Raw genomic sequence first — 19,253 nt, forward strand, 5'->3', positions numbered from 1 at the left:
CCATTATTGCACTGGCCATCCCCACCCCGCCCCCCTTCTTTTCACAGAGCGTGATTTGGAGCCCCTGCCCTGGCCCCAGTCTCCTCTGAAAGTGATCTCGTCCCTGACACCGGGGCCCTGACATTTCAGGACGGCGTCACTTGGCTGTAGAGCCGAGGTCAGCCACCGTGAAGGGAGAAAGCTCCTCATTCCTCCTGATGTCCTTTGTGCCTTTTCCTGGGACCCTCAGGAAAGACCCGCTGTGATGGAAGGGGTGGTGGGCATCTCCCATGGTGGGGGGGTGGGCACGGCATGAGCCGTTTTCATTTTTGACCATCCAGTCACGGTCTATCCTGGGTTCCGCGAGATCGTAGGACATACGGCTCAAGGCTGCTCTGCACGCTGACCTTCCCTTGTAAACATTGCACCTCAATGTTCACAAAACCCAGGGTCGACTTTATTGGGATCTTCGCACACTGAGTAACTGCTCCTCACGGCAGCCCACGGTGCAGGCTGCCCATCTGCCGGCCTTCCTGATGGTTCCGGGGCAGACAAACCGCCACCCGGCCTCCCACTACGGTCACCCTGCAGCCGGGTTGACGACTTTCCCCAGGAAGAGCAAACTCTGAGTGGTCACCTCCCAAAAGAGCACCAGGAAAGGCCTGTTGAAACGTGCCTGCGGGGCCCAAGTTGTGTTCAGAGCCTGAGGCTGAGAGAGCAGGCCCGAGGCAGCCGCTGCCCTGGTTCCCCACACGTTCATGTCCACTGCCGCCTCGTGTGACACCTGGAGGGGGAGAAGGGGACAGGGACAGCATCAGCCCCAGGCGCTTTCAGGGGACAGACCCCACCTGGTGTGGTTCTAGGGAGATGGAGGTAGAGTCACCCCCTCGGGTGCCTTCCAAGGAGGCAACTGCAGCCTTCGTTTTTCTTGCTTCTTCCCTCTTCCACATCCCCGGGGGCTGGCCTTGATGGTGCTGTTTGCTCTCTGGCAGAAGACAGATGGGCTTGAGCCGGGCCGAGCATGAACCTGGCTGCAAACTCCCAACGGCAAGTTCTGGGAGCATGACAGAAGCATCTGGGCACAGGCGACACGGGCTGAGGGCCATTTTCCGCTCCGAGCTGCACGCACATTCTCTAAGCCTCGGTTGCCTCTTCTCTATAACGACTTGCTCAGCCTAAATCAGTGGTTTTTAACGTGAGCTCCGGGAAACCAGGTTGTCTGATGTGCCAAACCTTCTATCCTCCTCTGTGAGAAGATCCCTTTTTTTTTTTTTTTTTTTTTAACCCTCATTGTCACACAGTTTCTTCGGAAGAAAGGATTCTGAGGCTTTAAAAAAAAGTTGAAAAATTTTGGCCTTGACAATCCCTTTCACTTCTAAAAAGTTCTATGAAGGGATACACTGAAAAATAAGTTCTTTAAAAAGCCAAGTTATTTCTTTTTCTTCTTGTTCACACACATGCACGTACACACTCCCGTGCACACACACACTCCCGTGCACACACTCCCTATTGCCTTGTTTTACGTTCCTGATCTCAGCTGATCTTTCCCAAGCAAAAGACAGAATGCTTTCCTTATGAAGTTTGTAGCAAAGGGTGCCTGGGTGTCGTTAAGCCTCTGACTTCAGCTCGGGTCGTAATCTCACGGTTCGTGAGTTTGAGTCCCACATCAGGTGAGCACAAGCCCAGCTTTGGGTGAGCCCTGCTTCTCTCTCTCTCCCTCTGCCCTTCCTGGGATTCTCTCTTTCTCTGCCCCTCACTCACTTCCGTCTTTTCTCTCTCTCTCTCTCAAAAAAATAATTATAGCAAAGACTCAAGCGACAATTAATGACTCTCTCCTAAACCATAAAAGATAGAGCAGGGAAGGAAAATTGCATGGTTATCCCCAGTGGTTAACTCTCTCTTCCTATTAGAGAGTCATGGATCCCCACCCACGCCTTGTGACTACCAATGGCCTCCTTCTGGAAGAGAACACAGACCCACCCCACTGATGGCCATCTTGACTACGGGACTTGCTTTGGCCAGCAGCACGTGAGGGGCCTTGACACAGGCCACAGTGAAGAGAAACGCGGAGAGCGATCACACAGTTTCTTTTGCTTTTTTCCCATCACCGTGGGAATGGCATGTCCCATATAGGGACTTCTCCTTTCTCCTGCATCCTGGAAGGGAGACGCAGTGTGAAGTAAGTCTACAGGCCTGTGGTAGTAACATACCTCTGACATGTACCGTAGACAGGAAATAGGCCACTGTCACCATAATGCACTGAGATTTGGGGCTTACGGGTCTCTGCAGCAAGGCTGATGGATACATTTTTGTATTCATGCCCCACTACTCTCTCTAACTATAACAAAGACAGATGGAGTTTCAATGCCTGCCCTTGGGGAAGTATGGGGAATGAAGGCAAAGCTTTTCCCACACCTGGGAAAATTCTGGCACTGTGGATGACCCCTAGTGCGTGTCTCTTCAGGACTCGGTGTCCCTGCTCCGAAGGATAGAGAGGAGAGGTGGAAAGAGCGCTGCCCCTGAAAATAAGCCTTGTAGGTTGCGATCAAGACCCAGAATAGGAAAAGAAAAGGGAAACTTGACTTTCAAACGCACACTTCAAAGGAGAAAAGACTGTCCCCTCCATCCATATTTACCACCTTACCCGGGAGATGGTTTTGTTGAGCTGCTCAGTGATTCCTGATAAGTCAGCTTCTAGGTTGAAGATGTTGGTGAGACCAATGTGGGGAAGTATTTCTTCAAGGTGGTATGTTCCAGAAATGGAAAACCTTGGCAGGTGTAAATCCAACAGGCTGGAGGGAGGATCAGACAGAGAGGAGGTGTGGTCTCATTAACTGTGCTGCTCCCGCCGGGTCTGTAGGCCGTCCCCAGCTTTGGGAGGGAGAAGCGTTTCCCAGGGTGAGGGGGAGCCAGTCCTACCATAATATTCCCTGCTGTGCGAGAACATTCCACACCCCCCCCCCCCCCCCGCAGCTCCCTCCTCTTCGGACCTTTCCAGACCTCTTTTGACCTCCTCAGCCCTCCTGTGTTTGGATCTGAGAAGACTCCCAGCATGGCCATGTGTCCTCATCTCGGGCACGTTTTTGGAGGACTTTCTACATCGGGCAAGGGATTTCACAAGGCTTAACTGATCGAATGCAAATAACAGCCACGCAAGGTAAATACTGCTAACATTCTCCCGCCTCTGCATCCAATTAATCATCAGGTTCTGCTGGCCCCGCTTCAAAACTGAATCCTGAATCCGTCTGCTGGCAACCCCCTAATACAAGCCACTGTCAGCTCTTCCTGTCTGGGCCTCGGGCCATCGTGAGGATCTTACGACCGAAAGCGTGTGTAGAATGTGGGCCAATCTCTGCCCCACGACTGGCCTTTGCCATCAGATCAGCACCCTGCCCGTGGTAAAGTCACAAGTCTCCTTTGACACTAAGTCTGTCCTTCCATTCTTGGGATTCTTCTTCTCGATTATTGCTTGACTGTTGCCAGAGCAGGGCACCTGCAAGCTGGGCTAGGTAAGAACCTGCTTGGAAACCTTTGCTTCTGATGAATTCAGACCCTAAAGCTGCTGATCACGTCCTTGCCAGTTAACTGCTGGGGCAATAGGAGTGTCCGGATGCCCAGTGGAAGTACGAGGCAGTTGGAAGTCAAGGGTTGAACAGCGAAGAGCTGGGGAAGGTCGTGGGAAACAGAAAACAAGGCTGTCTTGGCCCACTTGGCGAACTGTCCGCAGGGAGCCCTGAGGGCAGGCCCAAGCCATGAAGGGGCCTGAGTCGAGTCTAACAGAGCCGTGTCTGGCTGAGAGCCCAACACACAGCAGGTGTTCGACCCACATCAATGAGGAATGAACAGGTGCCAGTGAGCCCGAGTCCCCTGGGCAAGCGAACCTTCCTCACAGCTGAACGGAGGGAGGCCTGGCAGTCTGAACTATTCGTGTCTGAAAGCCGCCCAGTGTTGCTGTGGTATCATAACTTTCTGGCGCGAGAACCAGGAACAGGGGACGTCTGAGGCTTAGAAAAATAACTTCAGTTGGTCTTGCTTCGTGAAAGTCAGAGCGAGAGGTCAAAACAGACCTTCTGGAGGGAAAATCTGTTGGTCTAGAAGATGCTATGGTATTTCCTTCTGTGCTGGGGGGAAGGGACAGGCTCACCCCAGGGGGGCTTGAGAATATGGGGCTGGAATCAGAAACCAGCCACAGTTATGTGGATTCATAGACAACAGGGCTGTTCTCTTCTCGTCCTCTCAAGGGCAGAGGTCCTTGACCTCTGTCTCTCTTACTTGGTACTTGAATCTCTGCCCAAACACAAACACCTTTTCCTACCCCTCAGTGCGGTTGGGGAGCTGAGGGGAGGCTCCTGTGGGCACAAGGGCGGCTGGTACCTACCAAGTGATGGTGTATTAGAACTTCAAGTCGGCCATCAGGAGTTTTGGTATATGCACCCTCCCCCCACACCAAGGTGGGCTCCGTGACTGCTCCGGCCGAAAGAAAATGACAGAAGAGACACTTTGGAGCCCAGATCTTAAAAGAGCAGGAATTTTCGCTGCCTGTCTTTGGGAACACCCCTTCCCGGAGACCTGAGCTGCCTATAACAACATCAGCTGCACCAAGCTGCCGTGCAGGAGCCCAAGCTAGTCTCCTGGAGGTGCTGCACGGAGACAGAGACACCTGCTCAGCCCTTATCTGAGGAGACAGCTAGCCCAGGAGACACCTGAGGCTTCAATGCTCTAGCCCCAGCCAGCATCTGACTCTAATGCAAGAAAGCCCCAAGTGAGAACCACTCGGCCGAGCCCAGTCCACCCACCGAATTGAGAGAGAGAACAGATACTCTCTTTCCTTTTCTTTTTTAAGTTCGTCTATTTTGAGAGACAGAGAGTGAGGGTGGGGGAGGGACAGAGAGAGAGGAAAACAGAATCCCTCACTCCTGTTTATTCAGCGTTACACCACCCAGGAGGTGCACTAGCAGATTGGGCGCCTAAATAAAACCTACCCTGTTCATGGAGATTCTCGCAACTGTGTCACAGGTAGTGGTGTCCCTTTCTTCTACGTTTTGGTCAAATGAATTTTTAAGCAAACTAAAAAAAGTAGGAGCTCTTTTGAGAAATATACACTGTTCCGTGGGAGGTCATAAGTATTCTTCATAATTGTCCTTCATCTGATTTCTTTTTGCCTACACTTCGCTACGTTCTGGTGGTAAATCATTTGGGGAAAAGGGAGAAACCAGAGGAAGGACAGTTGGCCAGAGAAACCCTCGGGAAGGGATACGAATGATGCATGCCTGCTGAGCACTTACCGTGACCAGTCTCAGGACTTTATATGTATTAACTTGATCAATCTTCTAAGCAACCCGATGGGGGCAGTTATTATGACCTCATTTTACAGTTGAGGCGATTGGAGACCCAAAAGGCAAGAAAATTGCCCCAAACCCACATAGGTTAGTTGACGGGCAGAATAATGAGCCAAACCTAAGGGTTGGGCTTTTGCAGTTGGCATTGATCAAGGCCGGCCTGGATTCTTGAATCAAGTCTGCTGGGGTCCTTCTGCTCTGACACTTACCTGGGCAGGAGCCATCGATCCCATTTTCTCAGGGTCTCTGGCTCCAGAGATGCCTCCACCTGCTCCATTTTCCCTGGGTCGGGGAGGATCAGCAGGGCCAGGGCGTTTCCACTGTATTCTATCTGCAGGACGGTGCAAGCCATTTCCTGGTCATAGAAGAATCTGTGCATTTCCTTCTGGTGCATCATGGGGATGCGGAGGGAGGTCCGCTCGTCCACAAAGAAGCTTTCTTGCTTCTGGGTCTGGTAGCGATCGAAAGGATGCTTCCACTTAGCTTAGGACACAAAATCCATAAAACTATGAGAACACACTCCAAGAGAGCAACTGTGGGCAGACACGTACTGAGCCGCACTGGTTTGGTGATTTCCTCTTGGGGTGTATATAAATATAAGGCAGAGAAGGGGCGTGGATACAGAATCAGGGGGCCAGAATTTAGGGCCGGCTCAGCCGCCAGAGTGAGCCCCCCAGAACTTAAGCTCCAATGGTCCACGATTTTGTTCCATTTCAGAGCAATGTAACTTTCAAGAAGCTGAAAGGTTCTTCTATCTATTAACCACCTTCCATGTGCAAGGCATTATCTCTTTACATCTGCATGAACATTAATATTAAACAGGTATTAGGATCTCCATGTCAGCAACGAGAAGCTGAGTCCCTGGGAATTTATAGAAGCCCAATTTGCAGAGCCATTAGCTGGTAGCACAGGGACTGGAGCTTGACCGGCTCCCCAGCTCATGTTCTTTGCACACACTGACTTGACCCTTCACTGCCACGCTAAACAATCTCCTACAGAGAAGGTCAAGAGCCCCCCCCCCCCCGAACTTCCTACTACTCAGGTTGAAAAAGGAGAAAGATTTCAGTTAATAAAATGTTACGTATCATGCCAAAAAGCTCATTGAGACACAAGAAATGTGGCATCTGTGGGTCACAGCCTTGTCCACGTGTGCAGTATCCTCTCTTTCTCCTTACGGTCTCCACGCACCACAGCCTCCAGACTTGGCCTCCTGAGAGCCCTGGTCTTGGTGATGGGAAGCTGGCTCATCCTGTCCCTCTTGCCCACATCCCATCAGTGGCCAAGTATTGCCGATTCCACCTCCAAGGCTGCAACTTTATCCAAAGCGGCCACCTTCCTTACTTTGGAGCCCTTCGAGAACCTCCTGACTAGTCTCTGTTCTCCCACCCTTCCTCTCCTCCAAACCATTTTCCAGATTGTAGCCAGACTGATCGTTTTAAAACAGATGCCACGCCACTGCTTCAAACTTCTTGGTGATCCTGGTATCCTACAGGTAAATCCTAGAATTCTCCACACAGTTCCTGCTTATCCTTTAATCGCAACTCTTGATACTGTCCCCCAGGCACTGCGCTCTTGTGTTCTGTGTTCTAGTCCGACTAGATTCATTTCAGTTCCTTGAAAGTGCCATAGTTTTTTCTTTTCCTTAGACCTCTGCACGCACTGGGCTTTCAACCTGAACCCTCTTTTCCCCACCTCTCTTACGGCCTCTTGGCTTGAGTAAATCCAACTCACTCTTCATGTCTGGGCTTAGATGCCTTCTCTTCCAGGAAGCCTTCCCACACTCCCTAAGTCTGGAAAGCTGTATCTTTCGAGAGCTCCATGGCACCCATGCCAACTCAAGCAGAACTTACTTTCCCATTGAGTTGCAATTGCCCTTTTACTCATTTGCAGCTCTCCTGGGACTATGAGCTACATAAGGGTAGGAAAACTCTATCTTATTCATAGAGTTCCCCAAGACACTAACAAAGTCCCTGAAACGTAGTAAGTACTTGATGTATATTTAATTAATTAATTAATTCATTAATTTATTTATTTTTAAATTTACATCCAAGTTAGCATATAGTGCAATGATGATTTCAGGAGTAGATTCCTGAGATTCATCCCCTATGTGTCACACCCAGTGCTCACCCCACCAAGTGTCTTCCTTAATGCTCCTGGCCCGTTGAGCCCATCCTCCCACCTACAACCCCTCCAGCAGCCCTTAGTTTGTTCTCTGTATTTAAACATGAGAGTCTCAGGGGCGCCTGGGTGGCGCAGTCGGTTGGGCGTCCAACTTCAGCCAGGTCACGATCTCGCGGTCTGTGAGTTCGAGCCCCGCGTCAGGCTCTGGGCTGACGGCTCAGAGCCTGGAGCCTGTTTCCGATTCTGTGTCTCCCTCTCTCTCTGCCCCTCCCCTGTTCATGCTCTGTCTCTCTCTGTCCCAAAAATAAATAAATGTTGAGAAAAAAAAAAATAAAAATAAACATGAGAGTCTGCTGTGTTTTGCCCCCCCTTGTTTTTATATTATTTTTATATTGTTTTTATATTATTTTTGCTTCTCTTCCTTGTGTTCATCTGTTTTGTATCCTAAATTCCACATAAGAGTGAAGTCATACGGTATTTGTCTTTCTCTGACTAATTTCGATGTATATTTGAAAACAAATTAATGAATACCGTTCCTAGAGGCCTCAAAACGAGACCTAAGTTTGACTTGAGATCATTCACTCGGCAAACATTTTAAACATACTTGACCTCTCTTTCCCTTTGACTAGGCGGCTGAGTGGTTTGGGGGCCATGGCCTTGTGGCAGAGGCAGAGAGGCAGAGCTTTGTGAAGACCTTGACGGGCAGCCCCATCACCATCACGGTCGAGCCCAGTGACACCCCTGAGAATGTCAAAGCCAAAACTCCAAGATAAGGGGGGCATCTAATTTTTGCAGGCAAACAGCTGGAGGATGGCCGTCCTCTCTCAGGCTACGATGTCCAGGAAGAGTCACCCTGTGCTCGGTGTGTCACCTGGGAGGTGGCATCGCTGGGCCTTCCCACCGCCAGCTGGCCCAGGAATGGGACTATGGCAAGGTCATCTGCTGCAAGTGCCGGTCTCGCCTGGGTCCCCATGCTGTCACCTGCCACAAGCACTGTCCCCCAAGAAGAAACTCAAGTAAGTCCCCTCTCCCAACTCTTCCTTTGTCTGCTCTAATGGAAAAATAAATAAATAAATAAGGAAATAAATAAATAAACAGCTGAGTTCAACAACAAGACTCAAAGCTTCCAGATACAAAGCAGGAATGTGTGTCTCTGATTTGGAAGTCATTTGGCTCAGGGGTTATCAGAATCAGATACAGCCCTTCAGGGGTGGTGCTTCATGCCTTCTCAGGGGAAATAAATAAAATTCAGGACCACGCTTGGGACCGATCTCTCTGCAAATAGTCAAAAGCTACGAAAGGCAATCCCTTCCCTGTCCAGGAAGACTGGATTGGAAAACTCTGTCAAGCAGCCCAGGGATGAGGTAGGATAGGTCACCACATTCCCGGGCTGGGGGTAGATGGGAGGAGTCACCTGCTCTGGGTTCTTTGTTGTTATTACTCATTCGGGGCAGGGACTCCCCAACCTAGAAATTAAAATAGAATCAGGGAAACCAATAAGACTATACCAGAGGCAAATGTGACATTGTCTCCCAGAGACCTTGCCACAACAGGCCATAAGAAACTCACAAAAAGATAATTTCCACTGAAGATGAGCTCAAAGCTGAAAATCTCAATCCTCTCCTGAAAGAGAAGGAGTTGGGGTAACGAACCCAAGAATTCACAGTTCAAGATCTCCAGATAACGGAATAATCCAAAAGACATTTTTAAAAGTGTGTTAAGGGGCGCCTGGGTGGCTCAGTCGGTTGAGCGTCCGACTTCGGCTCAGGTCACGATCTCGCAGTCCGTGAGTTCGAGCCCCGCGTCGGGCTCTGTGCTGACAGCTCAGAGCCTGGAGCCTGTTTCGGATTCTGTGTCTCCCTCTCTCTGACCCTCCCCCGTTTCTGCTCTGTCTCTCTCTGTCTCAAAAATAAATAAACGTTAGAAAAAAAAAATTAAAAAAAAAAATAAAATAAAAGTGTGTTAAAAAAAACGGAAGGACTAAAATTCATCAGATGGGCCACTGGGACGAAACGATAGGCAGATTTGAAAAACTAAGACCTCAAGGCGAAAACACAGTCAGTGAGATCGAGAACTCAGTGGATGGGTTTGAAATAATAAGTAGCATGGCTTTTGAGGTAATTAGTAAAAGGGAAATTGGGTGGAAGGAATCAGCTAGATGGCAGCATGGAGAGACAGAGACGTTTTCTGGGGCAGGGGTGGGGTGGGGTGGGGCAGGAGTTATAAAAGATGAGCTTGAGGTGTCCTGCCAGAAAGCGAGGAAGTGCTCCAGAAAGGAAAAAAAATCGGCAATGATGGGGGCATATCAAGGAACCAACTGGAAAGTTCTCCTGATGATCAGTGCCAGAAAATTTTAACCAACAAAACTAAGTATTAGTGGATTACAACCCAGAATATGAAATGAATACCCTTGAGTCCATAATGATGTAAGCAATAGATTGAACAAATAAATGCGAGAGAAGAGAAAAATCTCCTATACCGAAGAATTCCAAATAATTGAGGTAGGTCCTCCTTTCTCAAGGAGAGGGAACATAACTTCCCACTCCCGAAGTGTGGGATGCGCACAGTGACTTCCTCCAAAGAGCACAGTCTGGCAATTCGGAAAAGGGTAACTTCACAACAGAGAAATATGACAGGCGTGACCCTTAGCCGGATGGTCGAAGTCAACATCAACAGTGGTAAGTCACGCCGAGAGTACGTGTCCTTGGTGTGATGTGGTAAGAATGGCCCTTCACCTGTGTGGCCCTCCTCTCCCTGTCCCATTACCCCAGTTTTAATCATGAGAAAAACAAGCAAGTCCCAACTTACAGACATGCTGCCGAGTACCTAGCCGAAACTGGCAAGGTCATTACAAGCAAGGAAAGTCTGAGAAACCGTCACAGTCCAGAGGAGCCCCCAATGGCATGGCGATCCAGCGTAATGTGGATCCCGGAAGAGACACAAACATCAGGTAAAAACAAACAACATCTGAATGGACCTGAGTTTAAAACAATGGAGGAGCTCACTTTCCTAGCATCACAATCGAGATACATGCTACTAAGTCAGGAAATAACCCGAGTAAAAGAAATGAGCCCTACAGGAAGCGAGTGTTCACATGGCAGTCACAATAGGCTAATAAGCTGTTCACACAAATTAAGATGTGGTGAGGGCACTAAAACATAAGCCCGAGGTAATATGTACAGGATGATACAATTCTGGTAAAATTTAGAACGCATGGGACAGTGGTTGCCTCTGGGAGGAAATGGGACCAGGGAAGGGTGCAAAAAAAAAAAAAAAAAAGTGCAAAAAGGGTGCAGGTGAACTCTACCTGCAACATTGCATTTTTTAAAAAAATAAAATAAAAATCTGAAGCCAATGGTAAAATGTAAACATTCATTCTTGGCGGGGGAGTATATGGTGGTTTTAATATGCTATACACTTTTCTATGCTCGGGAGCGCCTGGGTGGCTCAGTCGGTTGAACGTCTGACTTCGGCTCGGGTCGGGATCTCGCGGTTCATGGGATCGAGCCTCGCACCGGACTCTGTGCTGACAGCTCAGAGCCCGGAGCCTGCTTTGCATTCTGTGTCTCCCTCTCTCTCTGCTCCCCACCGCTCTCGCACTCTATCTCTCACTCTCTCTCAAAAATAAACATTAAAAAAATTTGTCTATGCTCAAGATAGACAGTCATACAAAAAATAAAATTTTTCTAAAAGAGGAGTCATTCCTAGGAGAGCATGATAGGGTGTATAACAAAAAATAAGTAAAAACTGAACAGAAGGAAATGGCAAGAGCAAACGAATGTCGGTAAGTCAAGAAGTAGCCCTCTAAGACGCTTTAAATATATGGAGCCGTTGCAAGACTTCAAGACAGGTGCCTTTCAGGGGCAAGAAGGCGGAAGGGATTTGGCCCGAGCCAGCCCTCACCTTTGAAGAAGATGTAATTCAGGACAACCATGAGCGTGTCTCGCGTGAACTCCTGGAGGCAGTCCGCCACCTGCCCGTACGTCTGCTTTCTCACGTACTCGTTAATCTGCCTCCTGGTCGTGGCGGGATCTGTGAAGTTGGCAGAAAAAGCAAACGCTCCGTACAGCTCCCGGACGGTGTCCAAAAAGTGCTGCCGAGGCTTTAGCTGCTTGTCCAGAAACAAGGAGTTGCCTACTTTCAGTTCAAGTTTGGGGCTGGGCAGGTCAAGGGTGTGGATGAGGCTCTGGAAACCCCGGTGGATGTCCGCTTCCGAGATCTCCGTGAGGTTGAAGCCAAGGCCCTCCAGGATCTGAGTCGGGGTGTCAGCCTGGGCCCCCAGAGAGAGCAGGGCCAGGGTGGTGGAGATGCTCACCGGGGAGAAGAAGATGTTGCCCGAGGCTTCTGCGGCCAGCTGCTTGTACAAGCGCAAGGCGAAGTTGGTGATGGTCGGTGTGATTTTGTGGTAGGCGGGGGCTGGCGCGGACAGCTGATCGCTGGGGGCTGGAGGCGCCCCCGGACTCTTATCTCCACGGGCAGGAAAGGGCCGACAATGGACAGAGGGCAGGATCGCTGCTCCCAGCAGCCACAGCCAAGCTGGACCCATCCTCTGAAAATAAGACAGTGAACACGCCATTCTACCGCATCTGGAACCTCAGGGTCCCCGTGGCTCGCCCAGTGAGCCTCACGCCCAAGCTGTACCCCGCACAGGTGTCATGAGGGACCCTGCAGAGGACGAGGTGGGAGGTGAGCCGGCGGGGCTCTGTCGCTCTCCCCCAAGTCTGAAGAGCTGCCCTAAATCTGCTTGACTATTAATACGTCTATAAGGTTTTGTTGACAAAAGGACTTGGGCTATAAAAAGAAACTTCCCTGGTTTATTCTCTCTTCCTCTCTTCCCCCACCTCCGACCTCCCTCCGCCTCCCTCCTCCTCCCTCCCTCTCCCTCCTCCTTCCTTCCTTTTTCCTTTCTTTTTCTTCTTTCAAGTATTTCTTTGAATCACTCATCACCTTTCAAGGATTGGGGTGACTACGGAGCAGACGTTCAGGACACTGTGACAGTGAGGGACGCTGGGCCTTGCTAGCACCGAGGTGAGGCCACATCAACTTCCACGTTGCCCGTTGGAAGGGAGACGATGATGGGAGCCGCTCTTGGGTCAGGTCCCCAAGGAAAAGGGAGTGTTCTCTAGTGTTTGGGGTTTTCATTAGCTGGGGTGCTGATGTGGTGGTGAGTCACGGGGGCCCGGTGGATGCGGGCCAACCACGAGGGGTGGCAAAGCCACACGATGGACGGAGCTCGGGAGCACAGACCGACTCTGTCTCCATCAGACTTGCTGTCTGAAGCAGCAGCTGTCACATGCAGCCCTTGTCACATGCAATGGCTGTATCTTAATTGATGCAGAGGGTTAGGGAAGATGCCTGTTGACCTGTGTTGAATTGTGCACCCCCCAAATTCATAGCTTGAAGCTCTACTCCCCAGTGTCTCAGAATGCGATCTTGTTTGGCAATGGGGTAGTTGAGGTATAATTAGTTACGATGAAGTCATTAGATGGGCCCTGATCTAATATGATTGGTGTCCTTCTACAAAGGGGACACTTGGGCACAGACTCGCACACAGGGAGACAGCCCTGTGGAGACAAAGGCCGAGATCGGGGTGATGCTCCTACAGCCGAGGATGCCAGAGGTGGCCAGCAAACCCCCAGCAGCTCGGGGAGGAGCCTGGAGAGGGTTCTCCCTCCCAGCCTCAGAAGGAAGTGGTCTACTGTGGACACCTTGATCTTGGACTTCCGGCCGCCATGACGGTGGGGCCATACCTGTCTGTCATTGAGACCCCCCAGGGTGTGGTGCTTTGTAGCAGCAGCCCTAGGAAATGAATACTGTCTCTCTTATACTTCAGGTTATAGAATGTGCCAGAGAAGCCTTCGAGCTACTTTCAGGGAGTCAAAGTGGTGCAGGGGCAGGAGACTCCTTCCTCAGGGGATGGAACGGAGCTCCAGCTCGAGGTGACGCTGCAGCATAGACGTGGCTGATCTCTGCTCATTCTGACCCTCATCTAGTGCCCTTGCAGGGTCTCCATGCACACACCGCACATCTTCACAGAGCACACGCTGTCACATGGCCACTTGGAGCCCTCCCCTTCTCCCCCCCGGACCTCGATATCCTCAGTAAGGACAGTGTCGTCCCCCTGCTCCCTTCAGAACTGACCCTTCCGCTGACCACACGATTCTTGGTGCTCCTCTGTCTTGATAACATTTGCGTCTTTTTAAAAAAAATGTTTTTAATTTATTTTTGAGGGGGGGAGGGGCAGAGACAGAGGGAAACACAGAATCTGAAGGAGGCTCCAGGCTCCGAGCCGTCAGCACAGAGCCCGACGCGGGGCTCGAACCCACGAACGGTGAGGTCGCGACCTGAGCCGCAGTCTGACGCTCAACCGACTGAGTCTCCCAGGCGCCCCACATTTGTGTCTTAATCGGCACCGTTTGCGCAAACCAATGTTTTCTGGGTCCCTTACAGATGCCACGGTGGTGTGGGAGAGATCGTTATTTTTAGACGGTTTATAGCACTCGGGGCCCTAAACGCCCCAAAGGCCGGTTGTTGGGAGGGACCAGTACAGCCTGATTATCAGTTATGTTGAAACTTTGCTGGACAAAGTACTGCGGGCGATTTCCCAAGGCCGTGAACTCCCTCCCTCCCGCAAAGCTCTGGTGGGCTCCCTTAACGTCGGGTTCCATTCACGCTGGGAAGTCAAACAATTTAAAGATCAGTTTGCTCCTGGAGAAAATCAGGAATACAGCTGCCGTGGGGCACCTGGGTGGCTCAGTCAGCAAGCGTCCGACGTCAGCTCAGGTCACGATCTCTCGGCTTGTGAGTTTGAGTCCCACATTGGGTTCTGTGCTTCGCTTCTGATCCTCTGTCCCCCTCTCTCTGCCCCTCCCCCACTAGCGCGCTTTCTCCTTCTCTCTCAAAAATAAATAGACGTTAAAAAAAAAAAAAGAAATATAGCTGTAATAAAACTGGTCGGTTCTTTTTATTCCGCTGAACTCACCGTTTTCTACCCTTCTGCACCCCAAGGATCGCCAGACTTGCAGAAGGTTCTATTTCCCCAAGAGGACGAAAAGTCGGAGGGCTTGGGTTTGAATTAAGGCTCTGCAGTATCTCACTGTGGGATCTGTGGATCCCACTGTGGGAAGGAAAACTCTCTGACCGGCAGTGTCCGCATTTGCAAAATGCAAAGGACAATGCCCACCTTCCGGGGGCGGAGTCACTTAGGGATTACAAGGCATACGGTGTGTGAAACACCCGACATGTAGGAAGCGTGCAACTGAATTGTCACTGCTTTCTACAGAAGCTGGGTGTAATTATACCTAATCTATTCCTTTATTTCTCTTCCAGAAAGATCCCAGGGGAAGACTAAGAACTCCAATAATTAATGATAATATTCCCACTTATTGTTTATTTTGTGTGGGGATATTTTATCTGGTGTATCACAGCCTCCTCCCAGCCAGGTGTATTCTCAAATGCAGGGGGATCCGCTATTTTTTTGGATCGTCTCAGAGACTGGAGAAGGGCGTGCTATTGGAGTTGGGTGGGAGAGAGAAAGCTCTCGAAATGCCAGAACAGTCACAGGCAGTGAAGAGTGGCCGGCCCAAGTGCCAGCGCGCGAAAGGTACTTGGCGCGTGTCACTAGATTGAATCCGTATGAGAGCCTTAAGACACAGGTATTGGTGCCTTCTTGTGCCTATGGGGACACTGGACGCAGGCTCAAGATAGGCACCTGTTAAGCGGCTGGAGGGTGGTTCGGATTCCAGACAAGGGCTCTGAAGCTCAAGCCTTTTGCTACAACCGAGTCTCTAGTAAATTTGCTGCAGCAACGTTGTCGTCTTGCTTTGGGCTGTGTTACTCTGCTTTCTTGTCTCTACCAGGAATACTGGGAGTTCCTCTCTCAAAATTTCTGATGACCAAGATTTCCATAAAAGGTCACTTGAAACCTGGAGTTCCGACTCAAAGCTCAGAAGCAGTACATCATCTTATTTTTCCTTTAGGGGCCTCATTTCTCCTCTCCCTGCTGCCAAAGCCAGAGGAGGGGGAGGAGGGACAGAGAGGGACAGAGAGGGAGAGAGAGGGGCAGAGCCGCCCCCGCATAAGCCAGGTACTCACAGCAAAGCTCCCTGGGCTGGGGGCCCCGGGTCGTCAGCACCGCGTGGCTTCCTACCCACAGGAAATGGTGTCGGAGGGTCACAGCGTCCTGGTCAATATTTGCCAGGTCCATTCCTGGAACAGTGCAAAGACTGTGCGCGGCGAACAGGAAGGGACCTTTTTTTTTTTTGAAGGCTCTGTCCTGCCTGCCTGCCCTACAAACAGTGAGTCACGATTCCGGACCCAACTCCCCTTGAGGATATCCCGATACCGGTGATGACGGCAGGGGTCGCGATGCCGTTGCTGCTGAACCATCACGGGTGTTTTGTGGGCTCCGGACAGCGTACTTTCCAGATCACCCTCACGATAAGAATGCGAGACGCTAACGCCTCCTGTTGGGGTCATCATTTCACCACATGCATAAACCCGACCATCATGCCGCACCCCTTGAACACACACAGCGACGTACATGGGTTATTTCTCAATAAAACTGGACAGAAAAAGAACGGGAGAGAGGCACAATCATCCCTACCTAGCAGATGGGGACACTGAGGTTCCGTGAGGCTAAATTACTTGCTCGTGAAGTGGGTGGTGAGGCTCCAATATCTTATTGATTCTTACCATTCTAATCTTTTACTGACACTTAAAAATTTATTTTTTAGAAAGAGGGTAGGCACAGGGGAGGGGAGGAGGGAGAGGGAGAGAGAGAATCCCAAGCAGGCTCCTTGGCCAACACAGAGCCAGACACGGGGTTCAATGTCATGAACCGTGAGATCGTGACCTGAGCTAAAATCAAGAGTTGGACACCTAACTGACTGAGCCACCCAGGCATCCCTTTCCTGATGCTTTAAATAAATATTGTCCATATGTAGAAAAAGAAAAAGATAGACGGAAATTGGAAAACGGAGCAAAACCTTCTCTCCTGCTATTTTGAATCCCCATAAAAGGTACCACTGAGTCTTGTTCACCATGAATCACCCAAGATCTAGAACGAAGCCTGGAACTAAATGAGTATTTCGTGTGAGTGAAATTTTGGTGATGGCAAGTCACCTTGGGGTGACTTTTATGTTCTTCTTTGTAAATTTGTGCATTCATCTAATTTCTCACAAAGAGCGAGTATCTTATTTATACAAACCCCCGCCCACAATAAAAGGTTAGAGTAGAATTATATTATCATATGCATAAAGCAAAACAAAAGCACGTCCGGGTTGGCACAGTGGCCCCAATCAACAGGCACTCTTTTTTTTTTAATTTACTTTTTTAAAATTTACATCCACATTAGTTAGCATCTAGTGCAACAATGATTTCAGGAGTAGATTCCTTAGTGCCCCTTCCCCATTGAGCCCGTCCCCCTTCCCACAACCCCTCCAGCCACTCTGTTTGTTCTCCATATTTAAGAGTCTCTTCTGTTTTGTCCCCCTCCCTGTTTTTATATTATTTTTGTTTCCCTTCCCTCATGTTCATCGGTTTTGTCTCTCAAAGTCCTCATATGAGTGAAGTTACATGATTTTTGTCTTTCTCTGACTGACTAATTTCACTTAGCCTAATACCCTCCAGTTCCATCCCCATAGTTGCAAATGGCAAGACTTCATTCTTTCTGATTGCCGAGTAATACTCCATTGTATATAGATACCACATTTTCTTTATCGATTCATCCATCGAGGGACATTTGGGCTCTTTCCATACTTTGGACTATTGTTGATAGTGTTGCTATAAACTTGGGGGTGCATGTGTCCCTTCAAAACAGCACACCTGTATCCCGTGGATAAATGCCTCGTAGTGCAATTGCTGGGTCGTGGGGTAGTTCTGTTTTTAGTTTTTGAGGACCCTCCATACTGTTTTCCAGAGCGGCTGCACCAGCTTGCATTCCCACAACAGGCACTTAAAACAGGCCCCCCAGGAGACCGAATCTGCTTCTTGGCGGGGGGCAGGGGGAGGGGGACTGGAGGCACCTCTGGCCTGTCCTGTGTGTGTCGCACAAGAAAGCCCTGGGAGGAAAGCTGTAGGTGCCCAAGGTAGGACTCGGTCAGTGCGCGCTGTTGAGATGAAGGTCAAGGACATTTGGACCAAGCACTGATGGGGTTTGCTACACCCACTGACATTTGAGACCCTCCCCCTGGGTCTAGAACAGTGCTGAGAACCCACTAGACGTTTTGTAAGGACACATTGGCAGTACAAATAAATAAGACAATTGATATATATGGCTAGAGTTTTTTGTTTTGTTTTGTTTTCTCACCTAATAGGAATCCAATTCACGCTTGGCTTGCACATAAGTTACTCGGCCCTTTGCAGTAACTTATCACACGCTAGGGGAAGGAGAACTAATCCTGGGAGCCTTGCATTTTGGATTCCATTCCAGACACTGGCACGGCAGAGCCCCCCTCCTGCAGCTGTGGTGGGAAGCAAAGGCGATTTTATGCGGGCAGGGTCTCCGCTGTCCCTGGCCCACAGCAAGCAGAGAGCAAGAGGGCGGGAGAGTGAGAGAAATATTAGGGAACTGATTATGGACGATGACAAGTTCAAAATCTGCAGAGTGGGCCCATGAGGCCAGAAACCAGGAAGAGTAGATGTTGTAGTTCAAGTGCGACTGCTGGTGAGATTCCCTCTTGCTGGGGGGAGGTCTGTCAGTGGACCTTCAACTGATTGGATAAGACCCACCCACATCATGGAGAACATTCTGCTTTACCCAAAGTCCACCAATTTAAACACCGATCTCCTCCAAAAACACCTTCACAGCAACATCCAGAATAACGTTTGACTACATATGTGGCCGCCCTGGCCCAGCCGAGTTGACACAAAATTAACCATCACACACGGCACGTGCTGGTGGGAAAGAGGATTGAGCCGCATCTCTTAGGGGATCCTCGCCTTCCTTCCTGGAGCGAAAACCTTTGACCTTGGTGCACAGACACCTCATCCGTACATCCCATCTCAGAGTCCAAGAACGTGAAAGTGTGCTTTTACACACTTTCAGGGATGTTAACTCATTTCATCTTCAACTTCACCTTGGAATCATACCAGCTCATTGCCACGGGCAGGAAAAAGCCCATCCTGGCCTCCCGTGAAGGCGTCACGTGTCGTGGCACCAAGGTCTGTGAGGAGGCGCGGTTTCCTGTGACCCTGGGGCAGCCGGGCTTTGAGGAGCCGACGGAACTCACTTGGGTGCCTATTTCTTCTCTGTCCTGCCCTAGCCTTTTTCTTACATGTGCCAGTGTAGATTTATTTTGTCTCCTGGATCACCGCCCACCCTCCTTTAGCACGGGACACCAGGGCCCTACCACCCTCCACGCACACCCTTCAGCTTACGGGGCACGAGGGCTCAACGGTGTCTGTGAGTGCCCTTCAGCACGAAGGACACGGCGCTCGCACTGTCCTCCGTGGACACCATCTACTCTGTAGGACACGAGGCCCTCGGCCTCCTCTGTGAGCATCGCCCTCCCAGCTTGGACGTGAAATATTCACAAGCGGGGATCTCCAGGCCTCCGTCCATCTGCTTACGCTGCGGACATCACTTCCTCCACATATTCTAGAACAATCTATCTTACTGCTCTTCTCTCAGGTGAGCGTCTTGCCCGAGCTACTTCTCCAGGCCTCTCCTCTCTTGGAGCTCGTGTGCTAAGTGGGATGCATTTGACAGCTCTTCCCTTGGCCACTTGGACATACTTGTTGAATGAAGGAAAGTCCAAGCCCTGAAGTGACTCCTCTGGTAACAGATGGGGTTCCCTCAGGGTCACGTTGTCC

General features: G+C 50.2%; 1 protein-coding gene across 2 annotated transcripts; it reads right to left on the reverse strand.

The window, feature by feature from the left end:
- Positions 1 to 414: 414 nt before the first annotated feature.
- LOC131517695 (serpin A11-like) lies at positions 415 to 15,667 on the reverse strand. Of its 2 annotated transcripts, none has more exons than XM_058740182.1 (5): positions 15,534 to 15,667; positions 11,343 to 11,988; positions 5,528 to 5,801; positions 2,624 to 2,771; positions 415 to 763 (listed from the first exon to the last, which is right to left on the reverse strand). In XM_058740182.1, exons 2-5 carry the CDS (start codon positions 11,983 to 11,985, stop codon positions 560 to 562), a joined length of 1,269 nt encoding a protein of 422 aa, XP_058596165.1. In that variant the 5' UTR covers positions 11,986 to 11,988; positions 15,534 to 15,667; the 3' UTR covers positions 415 to 559. The 2 variants fall into 2 exon arrangements, with proteins under 2 accessions (XP_058596165.1, XP_058596166.1); XM_058740183.1 differs by lacking the exon at positions 15,534 to 15,667 and adding an exon at positions 14,422 to 14,582.
- Between the last annotated feature and the right edge of the window lie 3,586 nt (positions 15,668 to 19,253).

This window comes from Neofelis nebulosa, chromosome 7 (assembly GCF_028018385.1).
Source record: "Neofelis nebulosa isolate mNeoNeb1 chromosome 7, mNeoNeb1.pri, whole genome shotgun sequence".
Lineage (NCBI taxonomy): Eukaryota > Metazoa > Chordata > Mammalia > Carnivora > Felidae > Neofelis > Neofelis nebulosa.